The sequence below is a fragment of the Coccidioides posadasii genome, chromosome 2 (assembly GCF_018416015.2).
Source record: "Coccidioides posadasii str. Silveira chromosome 2, complete sequence".
Classification (NCBI taxonomy): domain Eukaryota; kingdom Fungi; phylum Ascomycota; class Eurotiomycetes; order Onygenales; family Onygenaceae; genus Coccidioides; species Coccidioides posadasii.
Window position 1 is genome coordinate 1,464,184 of NC_089408.1, and position 17,474 is coordinate 1,481,657.

Below are 17,474 nucleotides of genomic sequence, written 5' to 3' on the forward strand. Positions count from 1 at the left end.
TCTTATCATTAGCTATCCTGCTTCTGGGCTTCGATACAAGGCTTTCCACATCGGTCGCTTTGCTTGGCTGTTCGACCAACCATTTGCCCTCAAGACAGTCCCTATACTTGTGGGTGACCTTGGTTTGGCCGCACATCGTCAAGCTGGAGATATGGAGAGCGTGATAGGCTGCTCCCTGACGGTGAGACGGATGGAGGTGTTGCGAGAAATGACCAACTTCAAAGTCGCCAGCGGGCTTGGGATCGTATCTTTACCAGGGCTTCTTATATTCAAAATCCCTGGGCTCCCGCCCAAGACCATGTTCTGGTGCGGAAGCGGAACCAGCCAGAGCATAGCGAGTACATTCCATCAGAGGACCTGCAGATCGGCAGTAGCCCCCCGGAGACGCCCAACACAGCGTCATCGTTGCCCTCGAGCGTTGGCTACATGGAAAGATCATCAGCACCACTTGTGGAGGACTTCACTGTCAGGTTCATGAGCTGCCTTATCCGATGTGTGCTCAACTACGTTCAGCTGGTTAACAAAGAATTGCCTATCATACATTATCGCGACCAACGACTTTCTTTCATATGCGAGGAAGCTGGTATGGGACATCCGTTTGAAGCTATCGATGATGGCGGTGTGCAGCTTCAGCATCTGGGAGAGAATCTGCAAGTGGCAATATTGGAAAGCTAAACGCAGTTTCCAAGCGATAGCTGACAGTCGTCCAACTGTGTCCGATGAGTTATTGGCACAAATAGTCGGTGAGGCACTTGCGTTAAGACTCTCCAAGACCATGCGTGTATCTGCAGAGAAGTAGGTCATTCAGTCATTGTCTTCCTGTCGCCCCCCTTCCCCCACACCCCCATATGCCCATTCCGAGCTGATGTCACTTCCAGTATCGTCTCCATCGTGGCAGTCAAGTACTACATCAAACTTTTCCACTTTAACATCACGAATGACTTCATTCGCTGTTTCAAGACACTCCATCCAACCGACGCAAATTCTGACCACTCTACCTATCTAATGGTGGACTCGACGGCTTGGTTTGATATGCGTGAGGTAGCCGGCCGCAAGTACTTTGTGCGTCACCTAGTCGCCTTGGTAGCATGGGCGGATGCAGCATTCAGCGCTACGGTCAACTTGGAGGACCCAGAAGATTCAGAGGACGCCGGAGATGTAGAGGACTATATGGATATAGGAGAATAGTTTCGCTTTGCCTCTGCGCTGCGCTGTGCCACCTGTCAATGTCAACCCAAGAAATAGTGCGGGCGCCGTCATGCATCTGAAAACATACACTTCGGCCGGCTATTTGCACCTCGGTCGGATTTCTTCACTCTCGTGACTCGCGTTTCGGATATCCACGTAGCAGAAGCGAGGAAATACGGTCGCAGAAAGTGTTGTACGGTTTATATGGTATCTTTGTATGCTGGATTGAGACAAACGGTGATGCTGATGCGGAAGGACGGCTCGCAGGGAGGTCAAGTTTCTGGAGAAACGAGGAGGAGATATCAGCTGTAAAGAGGTGGATGCATGCCTTATCATTGAGATCAGTCAATAATACGCGGCACTAACATAATTCTTGTTAGCTCGAGGCATGAGAATGATAAATAAAGAAGCTCATACCGCAAAAGTAGAGCATATATCAAGCTGCTTCTCAGGGTTTCGTCGCCGCAGAGCACCCCGTTGTAGCTGAGCCATGGCTATTAACAACGCTAAAATGTATGGGTCGTGCAGGTGTCCGGGAGAGGTGACCTCCTTTGACTTGAGTCTGAAAAGGGTGCTGCCATGTTCGCTCTGTCTTCTACCCTGGTATCTGTATAGTTCAGCGAGGCGCAGGTGATCGATGCGGGCACGGTCGACATATGCAGCGACAGCGGGTACAAGCCCCCTAGCCATGCGGTCATGGTCGCCTTTGGGAAAGAAGACAACACAGGGAAGATCGCTGATATGGCGTCGATCGAAGTAGAAGGGAAGGTTGTTCCTGTAATGTCCAGAATTAGAAATCAGACAGGACAAAAGCTGCGAGGCAGAATTTGCAAACTAACAACGCCGTAAATGGGCATCCGGGAGACGAAAGGATCTGTCGAGTTCTAAACTCCCGCCAAATATACTCTTCAGCATGAACAAGGGCTCGCACGAATCGGTCACCAGGGCCTTTATTAGTAGAATCCATCACCGATGGTGCCAGTGACGGCTTTTCAAATCTGCATTGTAGTAGCTCAACATGACGACCGGTCCACCGGAGAGGTTCAAGGATCAATTGTTCTCGGCAATTCAGTCTGACGATTTCATTGATAGAACACGCCGTCGATACTGCGGCCTGGGAACACTTTCGAGGCCCCGAGGAGGTACAACGTTGAGAGATTGTCATCTCTAGTCAGCTAATCATGAGTATCAAAGACGGGTTTGTATCAAAAGACAGAGCCCTACGACCTCCAAGAGCTGAGCTGAGATCCGGCGAACTGTCTTTTGTTCGCGTTTCGTTAGCAATGGTCAGGGAATGGTTGATCACGTTGCAGTTTACCAGAAAGGTCCGCGTGACCGGAAATACCGGAGAACCTTTTAGCTATTGAGGTCGCTACTTTATTGTCATGGATAGAACCAAGTATCCACTGCGACCCTTCTGGGGTAGATGCTTAATTTCAACAATGCCGAATTGGATCCTCTCAGTAAAGGATGTTCACCACATTGAAGGTGCCGGCGGACTTGTTGGGGAAGTGGCCCGGAAACAGAGCTGCCTTTGGCTAAGCATGTGCCTTTCCAATTGAAAGAGCTCCATGTTGAAGAGTTCTATCAGCTTGTTGAAAATAGAGACATCCTATCATCGATTTTTGTCCAATGTGTCAGTACAATTTGTACCCCAGACCAAGTTCTCTACCAAGCCAGACGATGTCGACGCCTTAAGGTTGAAGCGCAAAAAGGACCTTTGCTACCAAGAACTACCAAGCAATCACGCTGTTCCTCTGTGTGTGTGTGTGTGTGTATCATATTTTTTGTAGGCCTTATGCAGTCAGAGACTATGAAGGCCATGCTATCTGTCCAAATAGTTACAGGCATGTGTTCTTGATGTGGGAACTTCAGTTAAGTCATTCTGTTTAACTAAGCTTAAACTGCACATGATTCCCAGAGGAGATCATATCAGATCTCTTACAACTTATATCATTCTTCTGATTGGAGCCATGCTTCAAGAGAAAATCCTCAAAATCTTGAGTGTAACTGACACATCTCAACATTTGAAAATCAATAAAAAGTATATGATTAAGTGAATTATCTTGTAAATCACAGGCCCAGTACATCTCATATCTAACTCATGTATATTCCTGATTCATAGTAACTAATTATAACCACCAACAAGACAGCACCTGTCCTTCTAGAGGATGGGATCCCTCATGGTAAAGATTTCTTTTTTGGTTGAAGACAAGATTCAAACTTGCAACCTTCTGTTCAGTGTGGTTGACTCCCCAATCAACAGAACACCTACTTCAGAAGGATTCCAGGCTGGCCCTTTGCCACTTGGCCAACCACCCCACCATCAATATATCAATGAAAATGCGATCCAGATTGTTCAGTCTGCACGCGATCCTCCAAATCACGGTGTTGGCTTGAACCCCGTTGGCGGCGGGCGTGGTCGAGGCAGGGGTCAGTGAACTCGGAATTTGCGCATAAATCGGATGTGAAATGCCATATTTGTTACTGTTGATTGTGATGCTGGGCTAGCCCTATTTGGATTTGAATCATGTTGCTTATTTTTGTTTTCTGGAATGACTGCGGAGTTTCAACTGGTTAACGAGGCCCTTATTAGCAAATCCCATTTTTCATTTTGGTTTCTGGCATTTAGCAATTGTTTCTCTGGTCAATCATCAGTACGGGGTGAAGCACACTCGAGTACATAGCTTATGAAGGATATTGGAAAGAAAAGCTCGGTAAATGATCATGACAAATGTAATTTAGAAGGCTAAGTACAAAATCAATACTTATACTGCTCCAATCTGCAGCACGTATTCACCGAAAGCAGCGAACTCAGCCTCGTCCGCAGTTAAGAATTTGGGAATCCAAACATTGCGCCATTCCCCCTTATAGTCTGATGTGTATAAGGCCTTGCAATACTCCCAGTATTCTGGGTACCAGGCAGCATGAGCCCAATCAACTACAGCAAGGACACGTGGGCGACCAGCTGGTGAAATTAGAATATTACCCCGATGCAAGTCTCCATGAGTCAACCTGATGGCCCCATCGTCTGGTAGGTAGTCTCGATAAGGATCCCGATATCTCTTCGAATCAGGAAGCCAGCTTTGAGGCAGAGAAGAAAACCAGTCGTTGAATGCTTTCACATTTTTAAAAGGTCCTGATTGAGGGATGGTTGCGAAGACATAATCGTGCAAACGTGCGCGGTTGATGGATCATACACCTCAGTAAGCGACTCCGCTGATAGACATTGCGGGATACGTGCATACCGATAAATGAGTCGCAAGGATCTGGCTCAATTTGCCGAAGGGAAGAAATAATCTCCCGTAACTGGCCGCAAATAAAGTTCCTATCCGGCTCATTGAGAGAATCCCATCGATCATGTAGCGTGTCTCCCTGAATAAGCTCCATATAAATGAACACAGAATTTTGATAAACTCTCCAACCATACACCTCCGGGACAGGTATCTTCTCAGCGAAAGAGGTTCGAAGCATGCGGAGAGTTAGGGCTTCTTCAACCGCCACAGACGGCCCAAACTTGACGAGAAGATTTAGATGCTCAAATTTAACTGGTGCGGGCCGTGGATGTTTGTTGAACTGTTCTGAGAGGGAGCCAACCTCTGCAGCGGTTGGCAAGCTCTTATGGCCTGCTTTGGTGAAGAAGGAGGAGTCGAGGAAGTCCATCTCTGTTTGCGTTGCGTTCAGAGTCGCTGACGGTTGAATTTGCTGTTTAATGGGCATCTTGTTATGAATCGTCTCGGTTTGTTGATAATACCAAGAATTACGGGAACCGAGAGAGTTGTGGCCTGCTTAGGTTGTATGTTCAAAGGAAGCGAGTAGGCTCCAAGGCTCATGAAGTACTTGTCGGGTGGGCGCTTACCATTTGTTGCTGGGCAAGTCCCAGATCAGTTTCCGTTGGAGCCCCAGCCAACCAAATCGTCCAAACTTCTACAATTCAAGGGACCAGGATTCAAATCAAGGAAATCTTCCTCTATATGTGCTTTACAGTAATGAGCTATTAGACTTGCTAAAAAAATCACAAACGAAAGTACTTACCATCAAAGGGCGTCTCTCGGCGATGCCAGTATAATATGCGCTCAGGGCGCTATGCTGAAGCCACAATACTCGAACGCTCAGGTGAGGCAGTGAAAAGTAGGATAAATACGACAACTGAAGACTTAATTGCACAACGAGGTTGGTTGGCCTGATCAAGGGTGATAAATTCTGCCTGCTTGGTATTTACAAAAAGTAATAGTCCACAAAGTACTATAGTTGGGCAGAGCTGAAGAGCGGGAGACTACAAGATGGCAGAGCAGAGAGAGAAAGGTGGAGAGTTTACACTACTGTACTCCGTACTCCGTACTCCGTACACAGCCAAAGAAACTTGTGGAACTTACAAGAAAAGAAAGAGAAAATTGGGATGATAGAGAGAAGATGTTTGAGTGGCAGGAGAAGGGGGTTTACATCGTCCAGAAAGCAGCAATGTTGTGCTAAACCTGATCAGGCGGGAGCTAAACCATGGAAGGCAATTCCCCATGATACGGTATACCTCCGTACTGTCCATACATACATACATACATACATATACGTTAACCTGCGTTCTTACACTGCATGACATGTGGGACTTTCCTCTTTGACCGAGAACACTAAAAGGGGGAACAGGGATCCACAGTGGCTCATTATCAGCCACTCAGAAGCCCACGCCGGCCGGCATGATTTCCCTTTGCGGGCTAGTGGGAGTGCGGCTTGCCAGATCGACCCTGGATGGCAACGGATCTGCCCTTTTGGAACGGAGTCGTCGACGAGGTCCACTCTCCACCGTTTCTTTCCTGGCTGATTGCTATATTGTAGTATGGGCACCATGCCGATAACGGGTTGAACTGGCCGGGTGCTGTTGGAGGAGAGGATTGCCTCATGCAGCAAGCAGCCCGGCTGTCGCGGTGGAGCGGAAAAGTTGTTGCGTGGTACGCCGAAGAGATACATTCGTACTGTCCGGAGTACACGCATCATACATCTGTAACTTAAATGTTGGTGATGCGTGAGGGTGAGGGTGAGGGTGAGAGAGTGGACTTGCGTAAGCTCTGGTCACTGAAGCCGTGGGGTGGTGGAGCAGCCTCTGGAGAGCCGATCCCCAGGCCACCGTGCGCCTTGACGCGACTCACCCGATAAAAGGTTCTATTTCCCACCGCCGTGAGACACACACACACACACACACACACACACACAGGCCTGCCCGTGGATGGGAGTGGGTTCAGGGACGAAGTTCAAGCACCTCTGATAGATAGGGGTCGCAGCGCCCGCTGGAGGAGGGCCAGGGGTTGGCTGTAATCTCAGATCGTTCTCCAGCATTGCTTGTAGCACTCTTATGTACGGGAGTATTTAATTAAAAAAAAGCCAAAAAGAAAGGGAAAAAAAAAAAAAAGATTAAGCAACAGTGAATAAATACTCCGTAAGGGGTCCCTTTAATGGATGCCGCACCTGTCCCCGGCGGAGAACAGGGCTCTAGAGAGCTGCAGGAGTCGGTTCAATTCCCTTCGCTGCATGTTGGAGCAACATTTGGCGCTGAGAGTTCCCCGTCCCACCAGGCACGCTTTGCTGCTGCCAACACGCAACTCCAGGCCCGCCCTGACCGCCCACGGAAGATTATTAGTCGCTTTCTGAACTTCAATCAAGCATCCCTCCCGGTACTTTTTGCCTTGAAACTCGTCCTCACGCACTCCCTTCCCTCGCTTCAATTTCCCTTCCATCAATAATATTCATTTTTCTTTACTCTCGTTTTTTTTCCCCCTTCGTATCCCCTTGTGACCATTTTCCCCCTGGCTTCCAGCGCATTCGGTCAAAGTAACCTGCTTCGATCGCGGCCGTTCGACTTTCAACGGTTCATTGCTGATCAAGCTCGTTCCTTTTCTACGACCGTCTCGATGATCGCAGAGCAGGAGAAGTCCCGGGTGTCCGGAGAAGACAAACCCGCTTCCTCTTCTTCCTCCTCCTCCTCTCCCTCCTCCACCCCTACTTCCGCCGATGCCCCCGTTCTCCCGACCGTGGACCCAGCGGCGACAAAGACAGAGCCTCCCAAGCCCACGCTCCATCCTGCTTTCTATGTCATGTGAGTCGGGTTACTCTATTCTCTCCCCTCTGGTGGTGGTGTGTGTGTGTGTGTGTGTGTGTCGCTTGATTCACTGAGACTTCGTGTGGCCCGCAGTTCGTGGATCTTCTTCAGCTCCAGCGTGATCCTTTTCAATAAGGAATTGCTTGACAAAGATCGGGATAGATTCCGTGAGTCCTTGCCGCGAATGGATTTACTTGTCTCTTTTTTTCGATGCCAATGCGCTGAGCTAACTGACAGATGTTATTGACTAGCATTTCGTGCGTGCCACCCTGTTACTTTCACCATTCTTCTTTCTCTAACCCTCCCCCTGCAGCCATTATCCTCACAACATGGCATCTCGCCTTTGCCGCTTTCATGACCCAGGTCCTGGCTCGGACGACGACCCTGCTCGATGGCCGGAAGAAGGTTAAGATGACAGGCCGTGTCTATCTACGGGCGATCGTCCCAATTGGCTTCTTTTTCAGTCTGAGCCTGATCGGCGGAAACAAGGCCTATCTCTACTTGAGCGTGGCCTTCATCCAGATGCTCAAGGTACCGTACACACACTCTCCCTCTCTCCCCCTCTCTCCCCCTCTCCCTCTCTCGCTCTCTTCCCCCCTGGAATGCTCTGATTTTCTATTCTAACATGCTTCTTCCCAAGGCCACCACTCCTGTCGCCGTTCTCCTCTGCACCTGGTTCCTGGGCATGGCTCCTCCCAACATGCGAGTCCTGTTTAATGTCTCCTTTATCGTGATCGGAGTCATCATTGCTTCCTTCGGCGAGATCCATTTCGTCCTCGTCGGGTTCCTCTTCCAGATCGGCGGTATTGTCTTCGAAGCCACCCGACTCGTCATGGTACAGCGCCTTCTGAGCTCAGCCGAATACAAAATGGATCCGCTTGTCTCCCTTTACTACTTTGCTCCCGTCTGCGCGTTGATGAACTTCGTCGTCGCGCTGGTCTTTGAAGCACCATATGTGACCATGGAACATTTCCAGAGGACTGGCTTGTTCACCCTCCTCGCCAACGCCATGGTTGCATTTCTTCTAAACGTCGCGGTTGTGTTCTTGGTAGGTTTATCCCTATCTCCTTTTTCGGACATTTGTGGGAAAATTGGCTAACAAGTGTTTTTGAATAGATCGGAAAAACCTCCTCACTCGTGCTGACTCTGTGTGGTGTTCTGAAAGATATCTTACTGGTTGCCATTTCCGCTGTGTGGCACAAGACGCCGGTGACCGCGCTCCAGCTTTTCGGATACGCCATCGCCATCGGCGGTCTGCTTCATTATAAGCTGGGCACAGAGAAGATCAAGGAGTATGCCGGCCAAGCCAACAGGTCCTGGGCAGAGTACGGCGCCACCAATCCGATCAGACGCCGCGTTATTATTTTCGGGGTGTCCGCTTTCCTGATCATTTGTGTCTTGGTCCAGCTGGGAGGCCCTTACGACCCAAATAGCCTGAAAGGCATGATCCCAGGGAGCACAGTTGCAAACCACGCATAATTTAAGCGCCGTTGGGACACCTGTGATTTGATCGCGGACTCCGATTGATTTTCCCCTGAATCCCCTACGTTGAAGGATTTACGTTATCGGTAACACGCAAGCTCCAAAAAAACAGAGAGGCATCGTTGCTCGATCTCACCTACTTTAATTCCTTCCTCACTTCGCGATAGAAAACAGCTATTCCAGTGATTGCTTTCTCGAAAGAAAAAAAAAAGGAAAACAAAAATTATGAAATATAGCAAATGATTTTCGAATTAGCCATACGATGAACATTTCGACGGCGCGTAGAGACGTCGGGGTGCTGACGTCCTTGACTTTGATTCTTCTTTTTCCTTTTTTCTCAAGTCATTTTTAATACTTCTTTAATGACGCTTATCCACTGCTCGCGCTTCATTCCTATTTTCTCTCTCATGTATTAACTCTTGCCACATGTCCTAGGGAGCAAAGGTTTCCGTTAGATGTCGTTTGTTTGATGTATTTCCTGCACACAGAGGTGCTTTTATTGAAGGCGGGTTTTCAGAGTCGCGCCTATTCCAAGAATAGAGACAGCATTACGGAGTATTATGTACTCTTTTTTTTTTTTCAATGAAGTCAACAGAGCCCTTTGACGTTTCGGTCTCGCATTGCTTGTTCGACTGTCCGACGTTGGCCGCTGGAGTCTGAGTCTGAGCAGCTGGTGACGACCTTCCGCGCCCCCTGTTGTACCACTCGGCCCGATGAAATTCCGATGGACTAACGGAACGGAGCTTCATATACCCGGTGACCTTCTTCGCACCTTCCAAAGAAAAAAAAGGCAGGGCTTTCCCATTCCGTCTGAGCAGCCTGGCGCTAGCCGCATTTGGAAGAGGTCAGCTTGTGCCAAGACCCAGCAGAGACAAGGATGGAGTAAATGCAGCTCACTGATTGGCGCATTTAGTGCCGAGAAGCTTGTTTAGGAACAAAGACAGGGATCTGATTGGCCTGGCGTAAGGCTGGCGATTGGTTACTCCGGCAATACAGGGCGCAATCCACGGTTGGTCATTGGCTGGATTGCCGGTGGAGCCCCTATACTCGCAGTGTACGGCTCTTTACTCAAAGATTGCGTGGTAGGTCAGGTACTCTTTTTGTACCGTCCTGTTCGCCGGCTGCTTGCCACATCCGGCTTAGCTCCGATCATCAGCGCCTTTTCCCCATCTTTTAGTTCAGCCTTCTTCCGTCTTTCTTCCTCTCTCTCTCTCTCTTCTCTCTTCTTCTTCTCTCTTGAGCTTTTTTCTTCCTCACCCAAACCTCTCCTTTTACTTTTCCCTCCGCCCTTGTCGGGCCTTTTGTCTCCTTTGTCAAACCTCCCCCAAGTCCAACTCGACCGTCAATCTCTTTCATCCACGCCCTGTTCCCCCATCGTCTATACTTGCTCTTCTCTCCCCGGAGCAAGCTCTCAACCCCGTCTCGGCCCTATCCACGCCCTCTCTCGCGCCCTTGCCAACACGACCGCCGTCTCGTCGTCTCTCAATTGCTTATTATTATTGTTTCTTATTTCTTACAGGTTATTCGATATTGTTTTTCTAACTGATCTTTTGAAGACACCCTTAACATTCCAGATACACGGCTTCACACCTCACTGCCGGCACTATCCTCTCCGGTATAGCTCAACATGTGCCGATTGCTCTTCAGTACTTATTCCGACGGGCCAGCAATGGTACTATCTCCACCATACCTGCACAATGCCGACAACATCCTCGCCAACAACCCTACCAGCGTCCCGCCTAGCCGTCCCCAGTTCCCCAATCCTGGTTCCGTCTCTACTTCTGTGAATGGCATCCAATCAGGACCTCCCCGGTCTTCCATCAGTCGCTCCGGTCTCTCAATGTCGGGCTCATCTTCGACGCCTCTGTCTGCCAACCCATCACGAAAACGATCCCACGACGAATTCAACGCGTCCAACGACGATGACGCCAGCAAACCCTCTACAGCCCAGCAGCCGCCTTTTCGCAGCCAAACTCCAGAAGAGCCGATCTACGGAGAAGGCATGGTCCTTTTGAATCCCCGTACCGGCCTTGCTCTCTCGGCTGAGAGTCAGACCGGCACCTGGTTTGAAGAAAAAGCTGAAGCCGAAGCCTCCGCCGCTCCCCCTGTTGCCGTCGCGTCTGGCTCGGGTCAACCGGGCCTCCCCAGCCGCAAATCCCAACGCCTCGACTCCTCCGCCTCTGGCTGGGATGATATCGCTGCTGCCTCTATCCATCGCAAACTCCAATCTTCATCCCACAACGACACCTATCGAAATATCAGCAGCGCCGGCTCCACCTCCACATCGACCTCTGGTCCACAAACACCCCTAGTTGATGATGCAACTCGCCTCCTTGGAATAAGCTGGCAGCGGGTGAGCACCGAAGACAAAGACATGGCGGCAGCAGTCCGTGGTTGGGAGAGGTACATCAACAACCACTTCGCGCCCTTCCTCGAGAACGCTCAGATCTTGCTTAAACACCGAGGCATCAACGCGTATCTTGTCACTGCCAACCCAGTCAACAACTACGGCATGGGAATCTGCGACATGCCTATGAACGGATTCAGCAGCAGCGCCAACCAACCCTGCTTCTACCTTTTCACGGAAGACCTCACCGAGGGCCAACTTGTCGGCAAGAACTGGGAGTCCTGCCTCCACAACTTGCAATCCACTCCCATCGCTTTTGAGGCAGGCTCAGAAGTCATGAGAGCGGCAGAACGGACACCAGAGCGACTGCTTGGAGACCAGGGAATACTGAACGGAACCATTTACATGAATGGAAACGGAATCAAGATGGGGAACGAGGGAATGGAAATGGCCATGGAAATCGATCGATAAATCTCAGCACCGACGAAAGCGACGACATAGAGCGTATCCGCCGTATTATTAATCCATGCAGCAAGAAAAGCAAAAGAAAAAGCCCAAAAAAACAAAACTATCGTCGCGTCTGTGTCTTTGCTCGCTGCGTTTTATTTCAGTTTCTAATCTTGCTTTTCAGGTTTGCGTTTCCCTTTTAACTTCCTTTTCGTTTCTCTTTTCTTTTTTCTTTCCTCTTTGCTTGCCATTTCAGTTATTTTCTAGATGTCATTTATCACATATTACCTGAAAAACATTACCATTGGCAATATTATTACTGTAAAGTTTGATCACCTTGGAACCGCCTTGATTGTCTCCGCGTCGCTTACTTTTCGGCTGTTGTCGCTTTTCGCTGTCGACGTGTAAATGGATTTATTGTTTAAAGCTATATACGTTCAATATTATATATATATACATTTATTTATTTCCAGTCTGACGCTGAAGGGGCTTCGTCAACTCGCTCGTCGGAGGCGGACGCGTCTGTTGGTCCGTCGGAACGCGGCCGGGCGCGCGATGCCAAGAGCAAAATACGCCGGAGATCCAAAAACAACAGAGCCTCCTACTAGTCAACCGAAATCCTCGAAATATACGGAGTAGTTACGGGTCTCATCATGGATTGAATCCGTCGAAAAGACCCGGCGTTTCGCTGCCAAATAATGGTTGCCTGGAAACGGTTTCCATCCGGCTTATGGCGATGATCTAGCATCTGTTTGACGATGCTCGCCGATGCGCTTCCGAAATCTTGACGGGGAAGTGCAAATGTCATAGCTGGCTGGGAGAGGCGCTAGATAGGTACCTATTTTGCCGTTTTTGAGCCGAATTAAAAAATGTTTAGCACCGAGCCATCAGGGCTTGAAGCTCTTCTCCACCGGCCACGACCCACTCGATGGCAGCATTTCGCCTCAAACCCGATCATCTACATCTCACAGCTGATATACAACCTGCGCCCTATTCCAAAAAGCAATACCGCTTCTACGATTACAACGGGAAGCTTCAATTCCCCGGTAACCGTCGTGTGTATATCAGACACGCACAACTGTCAACCGCACATTCCAGATGGCGACATATTAATCCACGCCGGAGACCTCACACAATCGGGCTCCCGCGAAGAACTCCAAGAGGCGATCTCCTGGCTCAATCGGCTACCGCACAAGTACAAAATCGTCATCGCCGGCAACCACGATATCTCCCTAGACCCCGCCACATACACGCTCAAGGAGCACGACCTGGTCCAGCTCTCGCGCGAGCTCGTCTGGGGAGATGTGATCTACCTCCAAAGCTCCAGCGTCAAGCTCACATTCTTCGGAGAGAACAAGCGCGAGATCTCCGTCTACGGGAGCCCCTTTTCTCCCAGGCACGGGAACTGGGCGTTTCAGTACCCCCGCCGCGGTGACTTCTGGCTTGAAAGTATTCCGGAGGGGACGGATGTCTTGGCCACGCATGCGCCGCCGCGGGGCCACCTTGATTTGGGGTATGGGTGCGAGAGTTTACTGCGCGAGCTGTGGCGGCTGAGGTGCAGGCCTGGATTGCATGTGTTTGGGCATGTGCATGAGGGGTACGGGGTGGAAGTTGGGGTGTTTGACGGGTTGCAGAAGGTGTATGAAGGGGTGGTGATGGGGCGGGGGAATCGAGTCTGGGGACTGATAAAGATGCTGGGTGAGTTTGTGAAGGTGTGGGTGAGGATGGGATGGCGACGTGAGAATGTGAGAAGGACGAGTTTTGTGAATGCTTCGATCGTGGGAGGCCTGCTTGATGAAGAGAGCAGGGAACCGGTGATTGTTACGATTTAGCATTTGGGTGGCCCCCCCGTGGGTTTAGTTAGTTAACTAACTACATAGTTGATGCCTGCGACTGGTTGGCATGGTGAATTCACAAAACAAACGAAAACAGCCAACAAAAAGAAAAAGAGACAAGAAGAGTCCAAAAAAAAAAAAAAAAAAAAGAGTTTTCCTTGAAGGGATATTAATGATGCTTTATTTAAAAATTTAGTACATAATTATGGAAACACACCATCGAAGAATCAAGAATCCACATATTTCGCTAAACTCGCATTCAAGTACAGCACCAAATATGATAAATGTCAAATGTGAAAACAGGCGATGATGAGCCCCAAAAAACAAACACGAGTAATCCGTATCTCACATGCGATCTCCTAATAGTCGTCATCATATCCCCCATCGCTTCCCTCACCATAATAGTTGCCTGCAAATGCAGCTTCGATGCGATCGTCATCGTCATCCTCGTCTTCATCCTCATCCTCATCCTCGTCATAATCATCCTCATCGCCCGGCACGGGATGCGCCCTGGGTTCCGCTTCGGGAATGTAGCCCAGAATCTCCTCGTTAGGATTCGCTGGCTGCGCGGGCTCAGGCTCAGGCTCCGGTTCTGGTTCTTTTTCTGGTTCTGTCTGGCTGGGGGGAGCAGGTGTGATCCTCGTCGCCGACAGTGTGGGCACTGGTCTCCTGCTCGGCTCGGGAGTAGCACTCGCTCTCGCCGCGACGCCGGCAGCGTGTTTACCCTTAAGCATCCTCCTTCGCGCCGAAGGCCTGATGCTGCCCAAGCCACCGAACCCACGGTCCGACGCAACGCTGGAACTCCGCACGCTTCGAGCGACGCTCTGGCTGCGGCTCCGACTTCGAGCACTCTCGGCCTCGCTGTCTCGGCGCTTCACTTCGATGTCGTCGTCCTCGTACATCTTTTCCAGCAACGAATAGTTGATCTTCTTGCTGAACCCTCTTCTCTCGAGCATCAGCCTGGTTGCCTCTGCCGGGGTGGACGCGCGTGATGACGCTCTGTCGCCATCGCCGCCTTCCCCGGTCAGATACGTGACATCGCCCATGCGGCCCTTTCGGCGTTTTCGCGGTTTGTGGCCAGCGCCTGAAGCCGACGGGTCTGCAGCCGTCAAAGCACGTTTGAGGGCCTTGGCCTGCTGCGCACGGAGATAATCTTTATTTTCATGCACCCAGATGCGTTCTTTGATCTCTACTTCTGCCGGTGAAAGCAGGCAATATCGAACCTCCGGGTCCGAGTCGAACTCGGTGGGGTCGATTTCTTCGCTATCAGGAACTGGTTTATTGGGTCGCTTGTCGGGAACGATTTGTCCTTTAGAGGAGGAGGCAGAGGCAGTCCTGGGTGCCTCTGCACTCGCAACTAACGAAGAACCAGAAGAAAGGAGGGCCGTCATCTCGTCTTCAAGAGCGGATTCCGAGGCCAGTTCAGCTTCAGTGGGTTCGGGGAGTCGTGCCCTTTTGCTGCCTTTGCGCTGATTGGTGGACTTCTCTACTCCAGCGACGCCAGAGTTGCTCTCCGCAGTGGCGTTGCCGTCTGCAGATGAGAGAGAATCTTGCATTTCCAGCCCTAAGATCGCCGGGTCGATAGGAATATCGGGAACGGCGAAGCCATCGGCATCAACGCGACGAGGTCGTTTTGAAGCCGGCGGTGACTGATCCGGCTCCTCCCCATCTTCGATTTCGGCAGCAGTTTCTGGTGCCTTTCGCTTCTTTCCCTTGTTGTTGAGCCTTCGAGGGTCCTTTGAGTGGCTGAAGGACGGTGGATCGTGAGAGGTTTCCAAGTCCACGGAGCGGAATTGATCTACTGTAAGGTCTCCACTTTCGGTAGCCTTGAATTCATTCAAACGCTGGTGGATGGTCAACTCGGTGACCTTGACGACGTAGACGACTTCGCGGACGGTGCGTCGAAAGTTGTTCATGCGCGCGGCGAGAATTAAAGCAGCTCCGCAGATACCGGCGGGCCGTCGCCCTGTTATCATCCAGTCGCGATTCATTCTCTGAACGATGCGAACGGCCTCGCTCGCGACCTGCATCATCGAAGAGCCGAATTCAAGTTGCTTTGCGAATCGATAAATCAGGCTTTCGGGATCTATGGGGTTCATGATGAAGATATTTCCACCCAGACGCAATTCGTCAAGGAGAGCCTTGTAGGTTCGGCCGAGTTTGAAGACATTGATCTGAGTTCAGCTTTTTAGCATTTATACGAAAATTCCGGACGTCAAGTTCAAAATAAAGTGAACGGCATACCATCAAAACGTCGGCGAAATCAATCAGCATTATAGTGTTTCCGTCCTGCCGCCTGCATGCCACATACAGACAGATCGCGGCCACGGTCTTGGTCCGTCGGCCCTGGATGAAGTTCAGGCCAACTGCGAGCTTGAATACCTGTCCTGCCGCCTTGGAAGCACTTTCGGGGATGTTTAAAGCTCGAGATAGCTGTGCGATGTATCGATTTCCTGTGGCCTAGCGTTAGGTTGGGATGAGGGCAGCTCGGGGGATGGATGGATGGACGGATAGATAGATAGATAGATAGATAGATATAGACGGAAGCGACATACCATTTTGCTCTGTGATCTCTCGAGACTCTACTCCTCCACCACGCTGGAATCCAGGGCCTGTGCTGCGGCCATGACTCTGGTCCGCCCCTATGAATGTACCCTGGACCACGGCGGCACCGGACGAGGACTCTCCGAACGTGATTTCGGAGACTATATTTGCTTCGCTGATGACGGTACCGCAGCCGGAGCACACCTTCTGACCGTCATCCTCGACGATGTTCGGAGCTGGACAGCCGGGGTTCGGGCAGGTGGTGGTCTTTGGATAGGTGGTGGGCTTGGTCTGCGGGCGTCGGATAGGAGTTGGGGTTGGATTTTTCAGACTGGCGAGGCGCTCGACGGGTCGGACGCCGGCCCTGGAGGGGGGTGGAAGACGGGTTGGCCGTACGCTGGCCATGGGGGGGGAAGGTAATCTAAGAACAGCACCTGGTATCTGGCGGGCACGACGTATTAGCTTGGGAGGATGACTGTGAACGTATCAAGGTGAAGGGAAGGGAGGGGAAGAGAGAAAAAAAAAAAAAAGGCGTTGCCATCAGAACACAAGGACAAGGGGGGTTTTTACTGACAATGGAGTGTTTGAAAGGACAAGCAAGGCCTCCCATTCAGCTCCGGTCCCCTTGAATGATAGAACAGTAGGAATAAAACGGCCACTGGCGCATAAACAGAGAGCTATCACCACTGATGTATGGAATGTATCCTCGAGCTATATCATCGATAGGCGAGGATGGCGGCGGTGGTTTGTCGGGCTCTCGTCGGGCGCCGGGCGGGCTGACTGGCTGGCGGCGGTGGTGCAACGGTCAAAGCGTGCGTGCGTGAAAGTCGAGTCGAAAGGCGAAAATCTGCGGGCTCTCGCGCTAGGCCCGATCGGGTGGCGGGGTTGGTCGCCGGGTTCGAACCGCGTGGCTGCCAAACCTTCTTTTACTCCGCCTAATAATTATTATTTTATTTTATTTATTTTATTTTATTTATTTAACTTTTTTTTTTTTTTTTTTTTTTTTAAAAAAAAAGAATATATATATGAAAAAAAAGAAATCTAGCCCGGATAATTCATCAGCTGGCTGGTCAGCTGTACGAGCCATTTTCGCGGAGATCGACTTGGCTTCGCTGCTTTTTTGATTTCAAATCTCGAGGGGTTGCATCTCAACACTAACTACGGAGTAGTTAACTCGGGTTTGACCAACGCAGAGACGCTGCTACACCAAGCGGTCCATCACCCCGGGTGAATGTTAGCTAGAGCACACACAGACTGAAGGAGCGGACAGGCGACGGCTCCTGTGTTTGGTTGACAAGATGGGAGTTGGGTTACTCACTCTGCTTTTATGCTTTATTGGCCGTCACAGCGGCCGCCTCCGTGGCATGCGCTTTTGGACGTCACTCTCTTCTGGCTCTGGGGATAGCCGCCCACATGGCAACTCCCGTCCCGTCTCCCCGTCCAGTGAACAAGCCACAACCGTCGGGGCATTTGTGATTCTGGAACCGGATTATAAACCCCATCTTGTTTTCTTTTTCTTTCTTTTTCCTTCTCGATAGGCTCT

General features: G+C 50.5%; 8 protein-coding genes across 8 annotated transcripts; 5 read left to right on the forward strand and 3 right to left on the reverse strand.

Annotated features, from left to right (window-relative positions):
- Nucleotides 1-93: 93 nt before the first annotated feature.
- Nucleotides 94-2,522, reverse strand: D8B26_002992 (uncharacterized protein). The gene is made up of 4 exons (XM_003068715.2): nt 2,507-2,522; nt 2,028-2,448; nt 1,606-1,963; nt 94-1,549 (listed from the first exon to the last, which is right to left on the reverse strand). The coding sequence occupies exons 2-4, from the start codon at nt 2,351-2,353 to the stop codon at nt 1,313-1,315; spliced, it is 921 nt and encodes a 306-aa protein (XP_003068761.2). The 5' UTR covers nt 2,354-2,448; nt 2,507-2,522; the 3' UTR covers nt 94-1,312.
- On the forward strand, nt 427-675 carry D8B26_002990 (uncharacterized protein; the record flags this gene model as incomplete). The annotated part of the gene is made up of 1 exon (XM_066124012.1): nt 427-675. One exon carries the CDS (start codon nt 427-429, stop codon nt 673-675), a length of 249 nt encoding a protein of 82 aa, XP_065980087.1.
- Nucleotides 776-1,188, forward strand: D8B26_002991 (uncharacterized protein; the record flags this gene model as incomplete). The annotated part of the gene is made up of 2 exons (XM_003068716.2): nt 776-795; nt 879-1,188. 2 exons carry the CDS (start codon nt 776-778, stop codon nt 1,186-1,188), a joined length of 330 nt encoding a protein of 109 aa, XP_003068762.2.
- A 1,434-nt stretch (nt 2,523-3,956) lies between the features above and the next one.
- D8B26_002993 (uncharacterized protein) lies at nt 3,957-4,908 on the reverse strand (the record flags this gene model as incomplete). The annotated part of the gene is made up of 2 exons (XM_066124013.1): nt 3,957-4,306; nt 4,389-4,908. The coding sequence occupies 2 exons, from the start codon at nt 4,906-4,908 to the stop codon at nt 3,957-3,959; spliced, it is 870 nt and encodes a 289-aa protein (XP_065980088.1).
- Nucleotides 4,909-7,026: 2,118 nt separating this feature from the next.
- On the forward strand, nt 7,027-8,755 carry D8B26_002994 (uncharacterized protein; the record flags this gene model as incomplete). The annotated part of the gene is made up of 6 exons (XM_003068713.2): nt 7,027-7,273; nt 7,370-7,443; nt 7,528-7,533; nt 7,590-7,807; nt 7,917-8,324; nt 8,393-8,755. Exons 1-6 carry the CDS (start codon nt 7,089-7,091, stop codon nt 8,753-8,755), a joined length of 1,254 nt encoding a protein of 417 aa, XP_003068759.1. The 5' UTR covers nt 7,027-7,088.
- Nucleotides 8,756-9,995: 1,240 nt separating this feature from the next.
- D8B26_002995 (uncharacterized protein) lies at nt 9,996-11,999 on the forward strand. The gene has a single exon (XM_003068712.2). The coding sequence runs from the start codon at nt 10,386-10,388 to the stop codon at nt 11,574-11,576; it is 1,191 nt and encodes a 396-aa protein (XP_003068758.1). The 5' UTR covers nt 9,996-10,385; the 3' UTR covers nt 11,577-11,999.
- Nucleotides 12,000-12,421: 422 nt separating this feature from the next.
- On the forward strand, nt 12,422-13,384 carry D8B26_002996 (uncharacterized protein; the record flags this gene model as incomplete). The annotated part of the gene is made up of 1 exon (XM_003068711.2): nt 12,422-13,384. One exon carries the CDS (start codon nt 12,422-12,424, stop codon nt 13,382-13,384), a length of 963 nt encoding a protein of 320 aa, XP_003068757.2.
- Nucleotides 13,385-13,518: 134 nt separating this feature from the next.
- On the reverse strand, nt 13,519-16,373 carry BRF1 (transcription factor TFIIIB subunit brf1). The gene is made up of 3 exons (XM_003068710.2): nt 15,943-16,373; nt 15,632-15,840; nt 13,519-15,561 (listed from the first exon to the last, which is right to left on the reverse strand). The coding sequence occupies exons 1-3, from the start codon at nt 16,334-16,336 to the stop codon at nt 13,747-13,749; spliced, it is 2,418 nt and encodes an 805-aa protein (XP_003068756.1). The 5' UTR covers nt 16,337-16,373; the 3' UTR covers nt 13,519-13,746.
- Nucleotides 16,374-17,474: the final 1,101 nt, after the last annotated feature.